General features: G+C 43.5%; 1 protein-coding gene across 3 annotated transcripts in view; it reads left to right on the top strand.

Annotated features, from left to right (window-relative positions):
- Positions 1-15,272, top strand: part of MACROD2 (mono-ADP ribosylhydrolase 2) — an 892,508-nt gene extending 877,236 nt beyond the window's left edge. For all 3 annotated transcript variants that reach the window (XM_056357738.1, XM_056357737.1, XM_056357736.1), the window contains 3 exons: positions 3,270-3,353; positions 9,129-9,197; positions 11,203-15,272. In XM_056357738.1, the coding sequence (XP_056213713.1) occupies positions 3,270-3,353; positions 9,129-9,190 (146 nt within the window). In that variant the 3' untranslated portion in view covers positions 9,191-9,197; positions 11,203-15,272. The remainder of the gene's footprint in view (positions 1-3,269; positions 3,354-9,128; positions 9,198-11,202) is intronic.
- The last annotated feature ends 6,131 nt before the right edge of the window (positions 15,273-21,403 follow it).

The raw sequence follows: 21,403 nt of genomic DNA, 5'->3' as shown, positions 1-21,403 counted from the left end.
TCTTCCTAGTATATGCTTGTCTTACGCATTTCAAAAGGCTGGGAGCCATCCTTGGCCATGCTGGAAGCCTGTCGTCTCTCAGTGCTAGGCTGGTTGTGTAACCACCTGCAAAGGGTTCAGGTAACGAGCTCTGTCAGGAGCACAATTGGAAATGGTAATTGAAATGGAAAGTGGTATCTCCCAGGCTCCCTCCCCTTCGGTAACTCTCAGCTCCTGCTCAGAGACCCGAAGTACTTCACTTGTTTATGCTCTAACCTGAAGCAATCAAAACAAGGGGGTGAGGGGAGGCCTTTAGAATAAATTGGTTGTCAAGGTGGTTTTAGTATTGATCGAGTTCTGCTGTTTATGTGAAATGGGCTCATTTCTGTGTGGCACTTGGTTTTACTGCACAGCGAGGAAGAAGGTTTTTGGATAATACCCTTTCCACATGCATGGCGGTATAGTGCGTGCTCCTGTCCCCCACTCATAATAATAGTGAGCAAAGAAATGAAGACTTATATTAACCGAGTTTGAAAGCCTTCGCAAAAATGGGATGATATAACGTGCAAGCCTCCTTCCAAGGTTTGTGGTGGTGCTCAGCTTTGTTCAGGTTTAAAACATATTTTGCCTTGCTTGGCCCTGAATATTGTTTCCCACTATTATTTTATTGCTGAACATATCCAACAGTCAACATTCGCTATAAAAAAAACATGATATGGCCATAATCCCCTCCTAGAAGGGATGGGGAATCAGACTTGGAAAGAAGGTGAAAAAGCAGAACACGCATTAGTGCTCTGACGATGTTCATGGCCCTAAACCTCTCGAAAAACAATTTTGCAAATTTGCTGCTGCTGTTGTTACTCTTCCCAGCCTCTCTCTGCCCACCCTGAGAGGCAACCCTATCGCTTTTCGAATTGAGGGCCTTCAACACTTTCTGCTTTTGTCCTTGCAACAGCAGCCCTAATTAGCACATGCGCACATGTGTGCACACACATGCATATGCACAAAATGTCTTCTCTTTGATTAGGCTCTGTCTTCACCTAGTGCTGTGCCAATAATCCTTTGCACCTGTCAGCTGCATGAGAGATTTCTGAAACTGAAAGCCAGAAACCTTTTGGCAGCATGGTGAAGCCAGGCGTGCGGGCTAGTTAATGGGAGATCTCAGGATAGGGCCTGGGAACTTCACACAAGCATCTTTAGGAGCTGACAACAGGAGAGCAATCAGGTATCTCTAGATGTTAGAGAAACTGGGAGCCAAGACGTAACTTGTCATGTTGTATCCACTTTATTTGGTTAATAGTTGGTGGTTTAGAGGAGGCAAAGTCAGATTCAGGGGCATCAGCTGCCAGTCAGAGGGCGCTGGTATTTAGCAGGGATCCCAAATCCCTACATCAAACATCTGAGTGTCTTGGTGGGAAGGGCTGTGCCCACTGCAGGCTGTGCTTGTGGTGGGACAGTTGGTTTTCCAAACTTTTGCTTTTCATAGAACTGTTTCCCCCAACAAATCAAAATGTAGCACAACCTGAATTTCAGTGTCTCTTCCTTGATAAATCAGTGCTTTCATAGTTACCCAGATTTCATATTGATTTTGCTAGGAGAAGTCAGGCAGGGATTTTGAACATACCTTCTCAGCCTTGTACTTGACACCGTCCTGCCTTGTGTGCATGCTTCTGCAATGGGGTCACCTGGGTTTATCCTTTGTGTGCGCCAGAAAAGCTGTGGGCAAGTGCTGGGAAAGCTTAGATCTGCTGGTACCTAAGAAACCTCAGGAGAAAACCCTGCTCGCTTTCCTGAATTCCCCAGAGAAGCGTCATGGATTTGATGCACCCGCAAAGGGACCATCTCAGGCATTCACTGACATGTTGAATTCACAGTCACAGATGTTTATAGGCTTTTTTTGTTGTTGTTTGTATGCCGAGATAATTTTAAACTTGTGAGGAAGAGGTGGAGCTGGTGATGCGACAATCCACTGAAGGATTTCTGCAGTAGAAGTAACATCTATTAAAATGATGGGTGACATCTCCATCGCTGTAAAGTCATCTAGTGCACTTTCCCCCACGCTTGCTGCAATAGCTAATTGAGCTTTTTGGTGGCTATTTTTTTTTTTTTTGGTTTGTGTATGTGCTGGGTCCTTGTTTTAGCATTTCAGTGCTTGGTAGGACACTAGGCAGTGAGCTCTAATTTGCCTGTGAGAACAGCGTTGCCTGCATAGCAAGCAGAGAGGAAACTAGCACTGTCTCCATGACAGTGTATTGGCTTGCAGATACGATTAGAAGGAAAACTGGCTGAAAACTTCAGTGGTAGATACATGTTTATGGACATAATAAATGTAGTGCGCTCAAGTGCACTTAAAAAAAAACACTCTAGACTTCCACAGAAAGGGGAAGGTGGTGTTTGTTGGACAGTGAGCATTTCATCTCTATAGTTGAAGAGGTAAATTATTTCAGTTTAAGAGTAAACCGTTTTTGAGAGGTCTCAGTTCTCAGTACGCTTTGCTGTCTCATAATATCCACCCAAAGGTCTGGATCACTTAGCAACCAGTAACCTGACATCCAGGAGTGCAGCCGCAGCGTAGATGCAACAGGCTTTGTAGCAGCCACAAAAGCAGAGAAGTAGCATGATGGAAATGAACTAAAAATGAGCATCTCTGCACTGTAAATGGCAGAATATTAGGAGAACTGTGCACAAAACAGCAAAACCACTTTTTTTTTTTTTCCCCCCATTTCAAATATTGTTAGGAGATTGAATCTAAGCTTCCAGACAAGCCTGAGGCAGAAGAGATAAAAACGTTGAATTACAGTGATAAAATGCATTTTCCTAAATTCAAATTCTGGTTTGAGTCTGACTACCCAGTATATTTGAACTCTCACTATAGCTATTTTTATTCAGCTAGCTAGAGAAACTTTGTAAGTGTGATTATGTCCCCATCATATATTGCGTTTTGTGAGTAGAAGGGATTCTTCAAAAATGATGAGAAAAGAATGGCAGGGAGGCAGAATCACACACCATGATGTGGTTTTAACAATCCCAGTTAGAAAAGAGTGCAGATCGCTACAAATATTCAAGCAATTATTTTCAAACCGTGTTCCTCCCCTTATATCCTCTGCTCTTTTCTCTAATGGCTGCCACCATACAGCAGCAGTCTATAAAGGCAAGAGCATGCCAGGGAAAAAAAAAAAAAAAAAGACAAGAAAAAAGAAAAAAACTAGGCATATGGAGTCTGAGAATTATACATTAATCAGGTACTGTAAGTATTAATTTTTCTCCTTCTTCTTTGGCTTGTCTTACAGGGATGCAAGGGAAAGAGGAAACTTCTGCGGAGCCCATGACAGTTGACCTCGTGTCTGAAGCAGCAGATGTTTCAAATAAGGATGGTATGTTGTTCTAATATTTTAATTGTCCTGAAGGAGATATAGAGCATGCCCCCCAAAATAGGAGTTATATTTATAATGTCTTCAACTGAGTCTTCTTGAGAGTTTACACAATCTCTGCTGTCTCAGAAGTCTGGTGGAAGTACCTTCCAGTGCCGTAGCCCTGCTTTCCTAGTTGATTGGGTTTATCTGTTCAGTTGGTAGGTTTAATCCACCTGCCTAAAAACAATAATTTAGGCTCAGTGTAATTTTGGTCTGGATGTGGTATTGGCAAGATGTGCGCGGTCCCACACAGGAGTCAGAAGATATTTCTGAAAATACCTGCGCTAGTGGCCGACTCCATTGTGGGTCAGGTGTTGGCTGTATAACCACTCTCAACTCGTGTGTTGGCTGTCTCCTAGCTCGGAGCTGATTTCCCTTCCTCCTCCTCCTTCAGAGTCCACGTGTAGCTCAGTCTAGCAGCAGGCAGAAGTTCTCTCCCTAGGACATTTACTACTGATAAAACCATGGCTATTTGGTTGGCCCAACAGCATTTTCAATCAGGTTTGTGGATGTCATCAACCCAAATTTCCTGACTTGGCAATGAAATTTTTTTGACATTGGCCTCAGTGAGCAGATGACCTAGCTGTCTGGCAAAGTCTTTGCAAGGGCTTAGTACTAGGACACTGCTCAAGCTCTGCAGAGCATAACACTCCAAAAAAAATTGTCCTTCTAGGCTCTTCCTATGTGTAAAGAAATATTGGATGGAGTCAGCATCCTAGTGCTTAGGTTTTGGTGAGGCAGACCCTTTGTCACCCCTCTAGATTGACTCTTACAGCCTAACAGAGCAACTTACAGGTTTTTCTTAGTTTTTATACAAAGGGTTGTCTTTACTGCTTCAAATGGCAGGAGATTTGGAATTGGGATTCTAGTCTTCATTTTAGGATCATGGACTCCTCTTTGTAGCACAGGATGATTTTTAACTCCTCCTTTAACCTCTTCAGCATTGACATAATATAAATTCAAGGCATACATTTTTACATCTTAAAGAAAAACAATTATATTCTTTTTGATATTAATGGCACAAAGAATCTAATGCTGATTTCCTTTCTCTGGTGTCAGATCATGCTGCAGTATTTGAATCAGTGGCTGATTTAGATACTGGCCTGTAGGGAAGTTTTTGCAAGCACAGGATAGTGTGCATAATGGATTTTCTTTTTTAAAAAAATACTAGAGATTGTGCTATTACTAGTAAGTGTGCAGAATCAAGCTAAACCAACCAAAAGGTCATAGTCACATTAAAATATTTGAATCTTGAATCCCTGGAATGATCTGGGCTACTTAGTGAAAATTTACTAAAAGAGTATCCTAAAGGATTTTCGTCTGGAAAGAAAAGCAGTTGTATAGCTCTTGTAATGTGTGCCATAGTGCAGCACAGCTGGATCAGCTGATGGCTTCTGAAATGATGATCATGACAGATTTAATAGAATCATAGAATGGGTTGGGTTGGAAGGGAACTTAAAGATCATCTAGTTCCAACCCCCTGCCACAGGCAGGGACATCTACTAGGAGGTGTCTTTGTTTCAAATCTTGCTTACCGTGTAAGGTCGTCTACGTATAACTCAGCTTGTAACTTCCTTTCCTGTGAACTTTCTAAGTTACATGAAAGACAGGAAAAGGGTGTTTGCTAAGGCTGCAGAAAGGTACTCTGCTGTTCAGGAAAGGCTTCGTTTCTCTACATCTTAAACTTCTATTGAGATTATATTACAGGGTGGGGTTTTTGTGGACATATATTACATGTTTAAAAAACTCAGAACAGAGGAAGGATCAAACTTCCTATGCTCTGTTTTATCTGAAGGGTTATGTTTTGCTGAAAAAAAGCCCTAATTTTTTTTTTTAAATGTACTGGGTGCTAGTTGAGATGAAAAAAAAAAAAGAAAGAAAGCAAAGAAAAAGGTTTTCTTTGACAGTAATTTTTATCTAAAACACCTATTTTTTTCTCTGGTCCCCTTCCTTCCGCCCCAGGAGAGCTCATCACTTCACAGCTGAAAGCACAAGCATATATCACCAGGTACCCCCTGGCAGCCCAGCTCTTGTGTTTTAATTCCATATACCATGTCACAGCGAAAAGTGCTTTAGGAATGTAGAGAGTTTTGACAGCTTAGGTGGATCTCGATATTGTTTCATCTAGTGGGCAGGGCTGTAACAGTGATATATTTCAGAAATTACTATTATGTGAAAGCTAGGCATGATTCTTTGTCAGGAAAGCTGTCAGGGGTGCACGCAGAAGCCTGAATAGGGATGTGTATACAGACATACAGGTTGCTACTGGCAATCTCCATCAGCCACCACAGCAAAGACCCCTGGATATTAAATTTCTTGTACCCAGGAGAGATTTGCTGATTAGTATTTTTTAATGACAACAAACCCCGACTTTGGTGATTGGTTTGCTAGATGGTGTTTCCTCACCGGCAGCCTTTTTTTTATGCTTTGCTTTTTTCTTTCTTTTTTTTTTTTAATTATTTTTTTTAGCTCCACCAAAGCTTTAAAGATTGCTAAGGTAGATGTTAGTTTCTAGCTGGTATTAAGCGGATCAAACTCTTTTCTCCTTTCATAATGGGGTTAGTCTTTCACTTTTTTTTATTTCAAGCCTGTGGAAAGCTGCATCCTGACTTGCTGACACAATAAGAGAAAAGAAAAAGATAAAGGCAGTCTCCAACCTGAAATCTCCCATTTTTTTTATAAGCTCATGCAAGCTGGTGAGTGCACCATCAGTTGGTTCACCAAAGTAAAATAAAAGCAAGATCTCAACAGCTAACACCCTCATGCTTTTTACACTGTTGATGTAATATCCAAGAAATGAGTAACCACCAAGTAAACAGGTAGACGTGTTTCGTCACCGCCCCGCAGGTTGAATTCCAGATAGATGGTTTTCGTTGTAGGCAGTCTGGAGTTACAGCTGAATGTGCTATAGCTAAGTTATGCAGATGCGATGGGGAAACATTGTTTAGGAAGTGCCTGAAGATACAGTTAAAGTTTGTAAGAGTCTGACCAAGCTCCTATTTAAATTAAGACAGTAATATTTTGGTGTCATTTGCCATCCAGGTCTACAGCATAATATCCTGGGGTGGGGAAATGCTCTCGCTCTCACACAGACAACTCTAAACTTAGTTCTCCAGTCTCCTGTTTGCCTGTCTTCTCTACTTAGATGCTACACCGTGACTCCTGGCTAGTGACCTTTAAGCACATAGCTTTCTTGCTGGGGAGAGGCGGGATGCCTTGCTGCCAACGCACATCCACCGGGTCAGCAGCAACTGCAGCGCTTTGATGGATGTGAACTATTTGCTGGGTTATTTCTTCTCTTGTGGGAAACTTGTTTGCTTTTTGGGGAAATCCATCCCTGGTCATAATTTGAGAGCTGCTAAGCAGCTCCCTGACTGAGAGAGAAGGTGGAGTTGGGTCCTGCCCAACAGGCCAAAATTTGAGGGAAAACAGACAAGGAGTGCAGAGGAATGTCCCTTGCTGGCATAAAAAGCCCCACATGAAGCTACAGAAGGGGGAACAGGTAAAACTGAATTTAGGAGATATGCAGCCTCTGTGAACTGTTTTGCTGAGCTGCTGGCTGTTGTAGCATATTATGGTAGACGCAAAGAGACCATTAACATAAGTCAGCAGTTTAATACTTCTTAAAGCATTGTTTAGTGGGGAGAAGGCCAGTTTTGGCTGGTGCTGCTACTGGATGTAGTGTGCCCAGGGCTAACAATATCGTTCTGATGCTGGCTCGTGCTGGGAGGCAACGAGGGCTGTGAGTCACATCCCCACCGTGCCTGGTGGCAGCTCTTCCAGCTGCTCTTGTGGTAGGTGCTTCCTGCTCTATGATTTGCCAGCTAAATATAAAGGATTGTGTAGGTGGCCTCATAGTGATATCTGTCGGTGGGGGTCACCCAGGGGTCTGCAGAGGCTTACCTTCAGTTACATCTTCCTGCCCCTACCGGTGTTAATGCGAAGAGCTGAGCTTGGTCACAAACGTGGGGAAAACCTGACAATGCAACGCACCAGTGCCCTAGCACTTGCGAGCCACCTCCCCGCTGCGGCGTGCACAGCGGATGCTTTTAGCGCCAGTGATGCAGGGTGCCTGGCTGCCGTTTCCACTGCAAACCTGTGGGACTCTGTGATTCCTCTTGCTTCCCCGTGGGTGGGGGCTCTGGGTCCCAGGCCTCTGCTGCGCCTTCGCTGTGCTGTCCCATTGCCCTTAAAGCGTTCCTGGGCAGTCTGCGCTTTGCACCCCTTGTGGGGCATGCTATCGGTGTGACAGGGGTTGACTGCTTGTAGCCATAAAAAAAAAAAGAAGGGGAAGGAGGCGTACTCATCCGGGATGCTGACAGAGCCAAATGACGAGTTTCAAATCAACCTTGTTTTTGCAGGAGATCTCTGTAAAACGTGAGTGAAGCCTTGTGGTATTTTCAGAAAACCCAGCCAGTGAAATTGGCTGGCATAATGAGGCTGAGAAAGGCTGGTCTTGTCAGTATGCAGCAGCCTTCCCTTAATGATTTTTTATTAAGCATCCTGTCTTTGCTATGCAAATGTCGGTAAAGAACACCACGTTGCTACATGCGATGTGCATCAGAGCTCCGTAATCAGGAGCGGATACTTTTCTTATTATTCATTGCATACATCCAGGAAGCCATTACAGTATCTGTTCTGCATATGGATGATGAATAATTTACAAATAATTCATCAAAATCCTAACAGGTGTATTGACATTATATTGACTCAGAAAAGGATCATACGGCCTGGCTGGAAGTAGCACAGTGATTGATTTGGGGCTTTTTTCCCCCTCCCCTCTCCCCTCTTCCCTTAATTTCCAAATCTCCCATTCAGGTTTGAGGTTTCCCCTGTCACCCACATCAAATGACTTGTAATCTGCAGTTGATACCAGAACATAAAGCGAGGTTAAAGAAAGAAAAAAGGTCTTAATATAAATGCCTTCATTAAAATTCATTGCAGAACAAATACTAAATACTAGTCTTAAAAATGTATGTGCTGAAGTAACCCTTTTATATTTCGCCCAGGTAGGACCAATTACACCTGCCATAGTTTAGATGGTGTTTTTGACAGAGCTCACACTGAAATGAGTTTAAGCCTTCTATTTAAATTATTTTTTAGTAATTTTCAATTAAAACAAGTAAGATTGATTTTGTAAATGGATAGTACACGAGTGAACTAGTATGCGTAGCAGTATAGTAATGTTGCTTCTGAATCCCCTCTAGCAATTTTCAGTTCAAGGACACCCAGAGGCAACTTCCTCATCTCTGTAACTGGAGATGGATCCACATTCAGCCTGCAGCTCAGCCCCAAGCCTGCCGTGGACTTTGTCAGAAGCCTGTGGATGTTCAAAGGAGAGGGTCGAGACAACTTAGCCCAGCAAAACTCTCAACCAGCCTTTGGAGATACCTATATCTCTGCTTGTGTCCTACAGAGACAGAGGAGGGTCATTGAGCTCTTGAGCTGGGCACCTCAGTTGGGTGCCAAAGTCAAACTGGATGGATGTGAACCAAAGGGAAAATCTAGACCCAGAAGCCTGCATTTCTAGCGATGCTGCAGCCTTACCCTGGCAGGAGTGCTCCTCAGGGTTTCCGTGGTTAGGTAACCGCAGGTTAGGATGGCTGGCCTAAGAGACTTCTTTGCGGATTTAGGGCATAGTATTATCAATGCAATAAACGTCCCCTTTGGATTAGAAGTGGTTATTACTCAACTTACCATGAATAGAATTTGATGACTGTCTCATTTTGTTTTCAGCTGAAATGAATAGTCAAGTTGAAAGTATAAACGATCCTACGGAAACAAAGCGAGAAGCTTAAGTAACAGGTAAGACTTTATGGCTATTTTTCCCCCTAGTTTTCCATTCTGTTTCTGTTTGAAAACTTGTTTTTAAAATGACCTTAATTAGAGGTAGAATTCAAACACATGCACGCACAAAAGGAAAATAGAATACAAAGGAAAATAAATTGGCTAATATGGCTGGTATTGCGGCAAAAAATGAAAATATCTGGTAGATTTGATTTGTCAAGGAAATATTATAGTAGCAGTCTGCAACCGTAATGGATTTAGACAGTGCACAGTCTTAGATCATCAGAAGGCAAGACAGCACTGAGATAAGGAACAGAAGAGTAACTGAGTGAACAAATTTTGGCATTGCTTAAGAAAATGACAGGCAATTTATACTGGCTGGAACCGAGCACGATTCTGTATGATCTGTATTCTGGGAACAACAGGTTCACATCACGAGAGGTTTATTGCCCTTGGCTCTCTGATGCCTAACATCTCTTGTAGCAAAACCACTGAAAAGCAGGGCAAAGCCAGCGAGCTGCCTTCTGGAGCTCTGCTGCCTGTTGGAGCTTTTTATGGCTTTATATGCTAAATGACAGTGCCATGGCAGGAGCATGCTATAGTGGCTGTTGCGGCAGAGTTTGTCATAGGCATGAACAGCCTCAGCCCCAGATAAAAATCAATCGTTTGGTAGGAAGATAGAAGTCCAAGGCTCATCCCCAATTACAAGATGCAGTTGCCATTTCTCTCTCAAAAGCAGATTTCAAGCATTACCGCACACTGCTTCCTTTGGCATGGGCTTATCATGAGGTGCCAACATCACACACAGCAAGATGCGTTGTTTGTGCTTGTAATGCGACTTCATGTAGCTCAAAACAAAATACAGCAGCCTTACAACAGCGGCAGCTGTATCACAGAGATTTAAAATACAAGGACTTATTACCGAGCGTAGCCTTTTGTCCTTGTCAGCATGTAGACGATGTGCTGCCATACCGCTGGAGCGAGAAATAGGCCTGATGGGGCCCCTGGTAAAAAGTACTGAAGCAAAACCAGAAGGCACCCTCACCATTAAAGTATGGCTCCCACAGCTCTTCCTTCCCCCTCCCCTAGCTTTGGGTTGTATGTTCTGTTCAACCAAGAAAGGAAGAGGAACTAATGAAATACTCACTGTTAAAAATACATAGAATTTGTAGAATCATTTAGGTTGGGAAAGACCTTTAAGGTCATCAGGTCCACCCCTATACCCTTCCTCAGTTAAAAAAAAAAAAAAATGTATCTGGTGTTATTACTGCTTTCATACAGCCCGTAGGAAGTCTGTTTCACACTGCATTTTCCCATGGAAATGAGTAACTCTGAAAATTTTGGGCTGGAGTCATTTTTGCTTTACGAAGGCAAAGCTCACAGGAATAATACAATTGGCAACCAATTAATAAATCTTTTACGTTCCACTGCAAGATCTGGCTCTGCCAGCACCTTTTTGAAGAAAAGGGGCCTGAGCTGGGGTGCACCAAGTCTTGCCCAGCATTTAAATGGCATGTACAGGATTAGAAGCAGGCATTGAGTCCTTTGCAAGTCTCTATCAAAGTCGTCCTGACTCTGTTGCCGCTGTTTAAATGGGGAGGAGCAGGTCCCTGGGGAGGACTGATCAGCCTGTTAAACTTCAGAGGGTCTCACTAGGGTCTTTAAGAGCCAAGGAGATCCCTTTGCTTACTGTGTTTGGTATTTCAATGTGTTGTTTTTAACATATGTTCTGTGGTCTCGCACCAAAGCACCCACTGGAGCTGGAGGTCTCTGATACCACGCTAGGTAGCACGGTGCTACAGAAAGCCAAGAAATCCTAATGAGCACAGTCAATTTGCTATAGAGATAATAGTGGCTGTTATATATAAACTGTGTGACACATATACGTGCTGCTCGTGTGACAGAAAGAGAAACTGTAGGCATCTGTGCTAGAAAGATGAGATCTGGTTTCTGTACAGACATTTGAAATTTTGCCTTTTTTTTTTTTTTTCCCTTCCCTTTTCTCTCCCCTGCTGCGCTGAAGGAAGGATGCAGGAGAGGAGAGACCCGAGGAAACCCAACGGGCAGGCGCTGACATCATACGGCATCATTCTTGGCAGAAAAGAGCATGCAGAGATGCTCCGTGGGTTGGGAGGGAGGGCAGCTTTGGGGAAATGACTCTTTGCTTTAATTTCTCTTTGTTCTTCATTGCATTTTGTTCTGTAAGCCTGTTGGAAAGACACATAACTTCCCAATTCTAAACATGTTTTGCAATGACCCCTGCAATTACAGCAGTTTCTTCTGAACTGTGAGTCCCTGTCTTATCTTGGGTCTCTCTTCCTCCTGCACTATACCACCAGTAGCCTGTTTCCAGGCCCACCCCTTTTCTACCATCTTTACCATCTTTTCCAGTTACAGTACTGTCTGCAGGCAACCTGTGGGAGCCAGTTTATTCTCCTCCCCCCGCTCCATTTTTGTTTTTTATTATTTAGAACTTCCCTAGGATATAAACAGACATTTTCTTCAAGAACATGAACTGCCACAAAGGATTATAATTCTGCACACACTGATAAACGACCTCCCTCCTTGTGCTAGGGATTTGAAAGACTAGACGCTCCAAAATATCAGAAATATTGATAGAGACAGCCCTGCATGTTGCCCACCGCCAGGCTTGTCCATCAGCAGCTCCTGTCGGCACCGGCCAGCAGGTTGCCATGTCCAAACCCTGGCTGCTAGAAGAGGCGCTGGACAGATTCCCTTGAGTCCACGCTGGAAGCAGAGTTTGCACGTTAATTCCATCATCCCAGTGCCTCTGGATCACCCATAGCCCTGCCCTTCGCCTTTCTTTCTGGCATGGGAAAGCTAAACCATGACCAGCCTGTGCTGTGCTATGTCCCTCTGTGGGTCCGACATGCAAATAACACGTGGCCTCCAACTGCCGGCAGCCCAGATCAGTCCTGCTCTTTTCGGGTTAGCTCCACGCACCTCAGCATCGGTGCTGGAAGTATGACCTTAGGGTGTGGGTAGGCAACAGCGATTTCCTCGATCCTGCAAGTGACAAAGGATAACAGGCACTCTGCAATCAAGACATCTTTAAATACGGCTCCCGGCTTTAACAACTTCACGCCGTACCTTGTGTGAGCCCTCATTATATTTTCTACTGCATATGCATGATTTCTTTTTTTTAATTTTTTTTAAAAAAAGCAATTAACAGTTATTTGGATAAGAATGTCTCACCATATGTCAATTGTTCTGCCAGCAAATGCTGCACTGAAATTTTTAGAAAAGGAACAAAAGGGTTTCACATACATTTCCCAACCGTGCTGTAACCGAAACTGATAGACAATACACTCAATGGAAGAGCACGCAACCCGTGTCCAGGGTGTGATGTGCTACAAACTGTTTTAAAATGCTGCTGATTATAATTTGATCATTTTAAGTAACGTAATTGATTCTGTTCTCCCCCCACAAATATGCATGAATCCAAAATAGGTATTCACTTGCCGGCCAAAAATGAAAAAAAAAAAAAAGTATATTAAAAAAAAAAACCACCAAGGTTAGACATATCTCTATCCTCCTGTGATCTGGGTTTATCCCAGCTAGAGTAGGTTTGGTTATGGTTATCAATCGTCTGCTGGTGTAACAGCAAGTCACACGTGGCCCTGCACACTGGCTATGGCAGTTGATGTCTGCTGTCAGCTGCAGGTTAATTCGAAAGGGTGTCAGGTCAGCCAAGGACAAGAAAAGAAAACAAGAAAAGCCGCAGATTTCAGTCAGAGAGTACGGCCCCTAGAAAGGCAGCCCCCCATCTCCCTGTGTGTGGCTCTAGCACGTTTGCTTGTGGTGGGATCAGGAGAGTATTTCCATGTGCCAGCTCCCGTGGCGTTTTAACCCAGGTGACACTAGCGCTAGAGAAGGTCTCGAGGCGCTTCTTTGTACCTGTTTGTCTTGGAGATTGGTGGTTGCATAACTCTGAATTGGATCAGCTGTGGAAGGAGTAAGTGAGCTGATGTAAGCCTGTGAATTGGGTTTCTAATATTGCTAATTTTACCTAGTTTTGCTAGATACCACTCCTTTGGCCCTTGTTCTCCCCAGGGCACCCTCAAAGGGACTCCTTGTTCTCATTGAGGTGTTGCTGCTGCTTTTCTTTCCCATCCCCGTGGTCATGCTTGACAGAACATGTCTTTTGGGATATGGATTCGCCCCCTCTCCCCCTTCCCCTTGTTTCCAGCCGATTGCGGTTTTGCAGTGGGAGGCCTTGCAGGTAGTACCTCTACATGGTGCACATCCCATATGTTTCCGAATGTTCTCTGTACCGGGTGATTTTGATTGAAACAGCTTGTTCATAATAGGTGGGGCAGGAGTGGATAAATACCTCGGAAGGGAAGTAAATGCACTGGGTGTCTCTCCTTTCAATCGCCTTTTTGTGTGGTCCCTGTGAAAAGACCAGGATTGACGGGCTCGCTCTACCTAGGTAAGTGAGGGAACCGGCCCCAGCGGGCTGGGAATGAACTTGGTGAGCTCGACTTTGAGCTGTGCAAAACGTTGAGGAGATCCAAGGTGGCCAGGTCCCCATCCAGGGTGAACTGAGCTCCGCAGAGCTGCGATAACTGGTCAATGGAGTATCCAGTCCCCTGAATCTAGCTCTGCTCTTGGGCAGCATGAACAGACCTGTAGGCTGCCATTAGCCATGTTATCAGATGTCCCTCTTGCTGTTGCCAGCCTCGGGTTTAGTGAGGGAGCCGAAGGGAGAGCCCCACAGGAGGCTGCCTGCTGAGGTGTGATGGTTCAGCAAGGAGACAAAGACTCCCTAAACTCCTTGTGAGACTGACTGATAGCTTAAAAAAAAAATTAACTGCAATGATGCATCATGTTAGACACTGTCTAACCCCTGACAGTAATTTCGTTGCACTTTTCATTTAATCTTGGTCCTTGAACAGCAGTGAGTCTTTGAATCCATGAACCATTAGCCTAAGGATGCACCAGCAAAGTATGAAGCCCAGGTGGGAAACATAAAGGAAGAAAATGCAGGAGTTAAGTCCTTAGAGGACAATTTGCAGCTGCATCTGTATCTCTTTCTTCAGGTGAGTTTTGGTTTGTTGGGGTTTTTCACTAGTCATAAAGTGAGTGTAGTTTGGCAGCGTGAGTTCCTCAGCTGAGTTCATAGTTGAGGCTGGACCCATGCCCCTCGATGCAGTCTCCACCACTCTTGCTGGAGATGCAGAAGTGAAGGGAGCTGGTTTTGTAGAAGACCAAGCATCAGAGCAAGAATCACTCCACAGGGATTTATGTCAAGGATTTTTGGTTTAAACCTGAAATGTGTTTGTGGTAGGTGGCGTAAAGGAATAGCAGCCTTTTGGTGCTGATGTTCGCATACAAAGTATCAGGCTCTGCTTGATCATTGTTTCTCCTGTGTCTGAAAGAGCTCATCCCTACCATTAAGCACGATATTCCTCAGGCTGGTGGCTGCTCTGATGATGAATGGGTTTCCCTCCATACAGACATCCAAAGGGGATGTTTGAGACATAGTCTGTAATAATGGGTCACACGTTCACTGCAGCTAATTGTCAATCTTTCTATAAAGCACTGAGAAAGCCTCTCTGTGAATTAACACTGTTCTGCTTTAGGCACTTGAATAAAAATATTTAAAAAAAAAAAAAAAAAAAAAAGGACTTTTCACTATATGCAGTGCATGCTGGCTTTGCTTTTAAAATTACAAACTTAACAGAGTATGTGGATCTATTTTCTTGGGAATAGGGGTTTTTATCATATGATTCATCCAGGATTTGCCTTACCCTGACATTTGTGATATAAAGGAAAGTTTAAAAAAAAAATCTAAAAAAAGGTAATTTTCTCAATCCAAAACTATGTTTTTACTTCAATGCAAAGAAATGTAGACTGTTGCTTCCAAATTGTCTTCTAATAGATGGTCTAGCAGCTATACTGGTTAATACATGCCTCTTCTGTTACTCTGTCATTTACATGCTGAATTTGTCTCAAGAGTCTGTCATTTTTCCTTTTCTCTGTGCCATGCGTTGGAAAACTTAAAGAACCGATGCCTTCATACTACGATGTTTGTTAAAGCGAAATGTTAATAAAGCTTGTCCCGTAGATAAGGCGATGCCACTCGTGTTTGTTCCCTCCTGATCGTGCAGCGGCCGTTTCGGTTGTCAATGAGGCACATTTCAGTTTGGACAGGCATCGTCACCAGCATGGGCAGGCAGCTCTTCACTTAAATTTATTGTTCGCTTGATGGCAGAGTCTTGTGAGAAATGGATACCTCAGAGACATTTTTTGATGGCGCCACCGAAGGGTAAGAACAATGTCTTTGCAGCTCAGAGGCGAAAAGGTGACACTCAGTTGTCCCATCGCTGCACCAGAGATGTTATGAAACCTGTCCCAGCAGTTGTACCAGTGCTAAATCCCTGGCATCTATCAAAGGATACTCCCTTATATACACAATCCACAGGTATGCAGTGTATACTGGATGTTATCTGTCCTTTCTGCTGTCGCTTATTTCAAGACTGAATGGGTGGAAGATATTTCAAAGGTCAGGAAGATGGCTTTTTCCTTGCCATGGCACTGGTATAGGTGAAAACACATGTACCAAACCTGCCTTACTCTTCTTGGCCAACGACTTAGTGATAACCTGAGGTAGCGGGCTCTGTATGTGTGTGTTCAAAGCTCTCCAACAGATGCGTTTCCTCTCTGTGTGACCTTTCCTTGCCCGCAGCCCTTCGCTGAATGGAAGAGGACAAGGCACAGGAGACGTGGCAGTGGGGAATGCCTGCCTTTTTGCTGGATGCAGGACCCAGCTGTCATGTTTGAACTCAGTAGCAGCGAGCTAACCTGAGAGAAAGAAATGCCAGCAATAGCTGTAACACAGCTTCTTGTTGGGTTCAGTTCATCAAGAACCCTGTTTTCACTGTATCTCAAGGACTGTACAGCCTAGGAGGAGGTGCCCACTTCACCCATGCTGTAGCCCAGGGGTCCTCAAACTTTTTAAACAGGGGGCCGGCGTGCGGATGAAGTGGCAGGCAGTCATCTTGGTTTCCCTCCCCCAGCCCCCAGCGGGGCGGGGGGGGGGGGGGTGTCTGTAAATACCAGGGAGCTGGATTGAGGATCTTGGGGGGGCCGTATCTGGCCCACGGGCTGTAGTTTGAGGACCCCTGCAGTGTAGCCTGTTTCTGCTGCAAGGGAGCATTTTTGTCTTCAGCAGGTGTATATGTTTAAAAGGAGAAAAAAAATTAATCTCTTATCTAGGTCCCACCCTTTTTGAATAGCACAAGGTCAGGAGGAAAACCTCCATGGTTTTCAAGGGTGAAGATGGGCATGCGTGTGAAGCTGCTCAGACCCTTGCAGGGATGCGTGTTTGTCCAGATGATGTGGATTAGGCAAAGAGCAGGTAAATCTGCTAGGATGCAATGAGTGATAAATTCTCCTTAATTATACTGCTGCTGCTGCTGGCCAGACTGACATCTCCTCTTCCAGATCTTGTTTGGAAAAGTGTGAATTTGTGCCTGGGGAAGTTTTGCTGAGCTGGTAACAGCAAAGGTCACTGTAGAAACAGAGGCCCAGTTACCACATTTTCTGCTCAGCTTCTCGGAGAGATTCTCCTGGAGGAGTCGGGCTGCCTTTCAGGGTTTCCATGCAAACTGCCGCTCCTCCGTGGGCTGTGTGCACGCTTTAAATTGGTTTTGATTCTTCACCGCACAGAAGCTTCCAAAGGGGTCTTTATGACCTTGATCTATCTCATAAGGTGAAAACTGTGCTTTGGGATTGTAATTAGCCTTGGGGTTTGGTGTTGGTCTTTTTTTTTTTTTTTTCCCCCTCCCTGAAATAAAAGTGTCAGGAGATATTTAAATACCCTAATTTCTCGTTCCATTAGAATTATCGGCAACCCCGTAAAGTAAGTGGCAAATCACTGTTAATTCTTTCGGAATTCACTGATAAAACATTTATCGTAATGAATTCCTGTAGAAAAAAAAAAAAGAAAAAGAAAAAGGAGCCGTGGTGAGACAACAGTCGGTGGAGGAGGAACTCGGGGAGGCTGCTCCATCTGGTGGTGGCAGCTCGGGGCTGGTCGCTTTTGGGGCACTGTGGGTGCATGAGCCGGGTGAGGGGTCCCCTCCAGTTCAAACCTACCGAGCATCCCCCCGCTGCGGCAGCAGAGCACCCGCCTGTGTGCGTGGCTGGTGTTGGAAAGCAGGGTTAGCATTTGCGTTTGCCACCGAGCATTTACACACCGACACTGCAGGGTGGCGAAAGGCTCTGAATCCAGCTGGTCGGCTGTGCGGGAGGTCCTCATCTCAACCACTCCAACAGCCTTTTGGAGAGAGCGGTGCAGGACTCTTGGGGTGCCAGGTACGTGTGCTTAAGGAGATTGTGGGGCCATTGTGAGATTGCAGGGGGAGTGGTGCCCCCATCAACCTAAATGCTCTTGTGGTATGCGTTGTATAGCCCATTGCAATGTGTCTGGACACATCTCACCTAGAAACAAAAGCACCGATAAACAAGATCACGATGAAGTTTGGTTTTCAGCAGAAAGAAATGGTGCTCAGCAGAGGAAAGTTGAGAAAATCCCCCTCTGTGCCTTAGAAATAGTGTTTAGGCAATGCAAGCTCCTACAGGAAAAGGCAAGGAAGACAAGCTGAGCGAGAACAACCTTGCTGTCACAAAGTAGCAAGAACGGAGCAGGCTTTTATTAATATTTTTCAGCACAAGCCTGTGAAGCAGTGCCACCACTGCTGCTGGGTTTTGCAGAGTCCAAGGAGCTGGTTGGGTCTGTGCCGTGTACTTCCAACTCCTACTCATTTCACACCAGCTTCTGAGCACCTGCTTGCTAGAAGCATCCTTCTGGATGGGAAATGTAAGCCTAAACTTGAATTTTTAATATTTTTTTTTTATATATCTGTCCCCACCCCCATTCCCCAGCAGGCCAGGAAACCAGTTTTGAAATACAAGTGGAGATGGAACGATGGAGGACAGAAAGATCTAATCACAAGACAGCTGAAATGAGCATCAAAGACCCACAAACCGAAAAGCAATGCCAGGGACATCCTGAAACTAAAACTCCCTTCTCTGTCCTGGAAGAGGTGTCACCTCCACACCAGGGTGGGGGATGTTTATTGTTGCAGAAGAAAGGGAAAGGAGACAAGGAGACTCCTCCTGCTTTCTTCTTTATGTATATACATCTATGTATAAAAAAAAGACACAATTCATCTGATATACATGATTTATATCAGTATATAGTAGTATATACTCTAATCAGAATGTGAGGTGTAGTTGTATGTACGATATACACTACATAATACGTGATGGGATATATATTCTTTCCTATATATCAGATGATGTGTAAATATATTTTGGATGTTATAGTGTATATTATTATGTACTATACCTAATTCAATCAGATAAAACTGCATACTCTAAAGAAAATATGTTCTAGTTCAAACTCATTTTTATACATTCTGTAAACACTACAGGTAAAAGCTGTGATATCAAGTAAATATAAAATACTTCATATATAAATACTATGTAAGCTATACCCTATGTGTACCATGTAGTATGGAGATGATGTATACCAGCAATCTACTACAAATACTATGTTATAGACCACATATTATAGATAACGTATATCCTATGTACTGTTTAATAGTCAATTTGATATGTAACAACATCTATCCTATAACATAAATGGCATTTTATGTAGTATATATGTAACTTAGGTGCTATGTCTGTACAGGACAGTTTATATTATACAGTACATAATCTCTAGCCTGAAATATTCTGATATATATACACTATTCATACATATAAATCATATTGTTATCATACTATGTAGTAATTATACCATCATACTGCGTTGTCTGTATAATAGATGTCATTAGCAAGATAGATACAATACATTGCATAATGTAATATAAGATATAATAAATTATTTGTAAACTATCAAATCTTATAGTATGCATACTATGTAGTTGTAAACATGTTGATACATTATTCAGTAATTATGTAATTGTCTTATATGCAATACGGTCTACACACACACTATAAACAGGCATGTATATTATGTGGATGTATTTATGTAGTATATCCATTTAAGATACATGTATTTTTTTATTTTATTATGTAGCATCTATCATCTCTTGAAGAATGTTTCTATATATATGCAACCACATGTATACTATAGAATATGCAATGTATGCTAGGTAGTACTGAAGAAATTTATCTAAGAACAGTACTTGCTAGCCGATACATAGTACAGCTTATTTGTACTATATAACATAGCATACATAAGAGGATATAATCTGTGGTTTATACACTATATGCATGCAGCATAAATGATAAATGCTATACATATAGAATACATATATGGAGTCTGTAATAAATACATACAGCATATACTGGACAGAGCTGAGCTAAACCCCCCACTTTGAGAGGGCAGGGAAAGAGATTTCCTTGATCTTGCCCTCTAAGAATATCCCTTCTGTTATCCTCCAGATCTGGCTCACACTTGAGGGGTGGAACAAATGGACTTTGGGGTGGGTTTTTTTGTTTGTTTGTTTTTTTAGGGAATGGCACTCTTCCTTATGGGTAGCAGGAGGGCTATGTATCCACCCTCATCTTTTCTTCACCCTCCATTAGGACCTTATTTTTACAGTCTTCAACACCTATCTAAACATTAGGCCCAGATCTCATTGTATGGTCATACAGTTCATTATGACTTATTGCCATCATGAATTACACCCATAGCAAAAGGGTTCTTATACTGGGAGTCATAACCACAGTGCTGGCCCTCAGTATTTCTCTTCTGTGGACAGTGCTCCAGAGATCATAGCACACTGTTGCATCAGTCTCTTCTGATGATGCAGACACCCCACATGGTGGCCTGGAAATCCATTTTGTTTGGATATGCTGTTTATTTTCTGACCTTGACTGCTCTCTGGGAGATGAGCCACTTGAACACTGAACCAGTACTTTACTTTAGCAACAAGGATTTTCATGTTGTTATGATTACTTCATCAGTACCACTCAAGAAATACTTAACAGCACAAAATAAAACACTAGCATTCTGAAGCAACTAATTCTACCCCTCTACAGCATCACCAATGTGACAGATGCCCCTGCTGAACACATTCAGCTACTGATACGCGTCTCCAGTCCAGAACTGCTCAGTTCTCCTGTACTGCTGAAAACCACAATGAAGATGTTCCCTTCCAGAAAGGGCATATTCTCATGATATTTGTTAGTAGTTTCCAATAAACAGGAAAACTCTCAGAAGCATCACATTCTACATAATCACCTTTTACAGAATCAACAATAAGAAAAATCCCTGCTCCTATGCTGTCATGGAGGTTTGAGGAATGCATTCATGCCCCTCTGTCAGGAGGCGAGAGCCCTGGACCCCATCAGATCGCTCCTGTGCCAGGAGCAGCCCAGATCTGAAATCCCAGGGTTTGGATGTAGTGCCTTTTCTCTCTCCCTGGTCCCTCTGAAAAATTTCCTTACATCCATCTCAGAATTTCCAAAGTCAGACAATGCATCAACTGCCCAACAATTAACTTCTTGTAGAATCATTTAAGTTGGAAAAGACCTTTAAGATCAACTCCGACCATTAACTCAAAACTGCCAGGCCCGCCACTAAACCATGTCCCTAAGCACTGCATCTATGTATTATTCTTTTTTTATATTAAACACCTCTAGGGATGGCAATTTCACCACCTCCCTGGGCAGCCTGTTCCAATGCTTGGCCATCCTTTCAATGAAGAAATTCTTCCTAATACCCAGTTTAAATCTCCCCTGGTGAAATTTGAAGCCATTTCCTCTTGTCCTGGGGCTATTTATCTGGAGAAGCTCCACCTTCCTGTAGATGAGCACCATATTGGCTACCCTCCACTCTTGTGGGACTTCCCTGGTTAGCCCAGACTGTCAACAAACAATGGAGAGTGGCTTGGCAATCTGCTCTGCCAGCTCCCTCAGTACCCCCAGGTGGATCCCATCCAGCCCCAGAGACTTGTCATGTCCAAACAGAGCAGCAGGTCGCTGACCATTTCCTGCTGGACCATGGGCACTTCATTCTGCTCCTCATCCCTGCCTTCCAGCTCAGTACTACAAATACTTCCTACTTCCACACACACAAAAAAAAAAAACCACTCCAAAACCAAAAGAAGTCCAACCATCTGTCGCAAGAACATTTTCCTTCTCCCATATGGGTTGCAGGCCCTGTTTGCTGGATGCACTGA

Source organism: Falco biarmicus, chromosome 12 (genome assembly GCF_023638135.1).
Source record: "Falco biarmicus isolate bFalBia1 chromosome 12, bFalBia1.pri, whole genome shotgun sequence".
In the NCBI taxonomy this organism is placed as follows: domain Eukaryota; kingdom Metazoa; phylum Chordata; class Aves; order Falconiformes; family Falconidae; genus Falco; species Falco biarmicus.
Note: the sequence above shows the minus strand (reverse complement) of the source record. Positions and strands in the feature narration are given on the sequence as shown.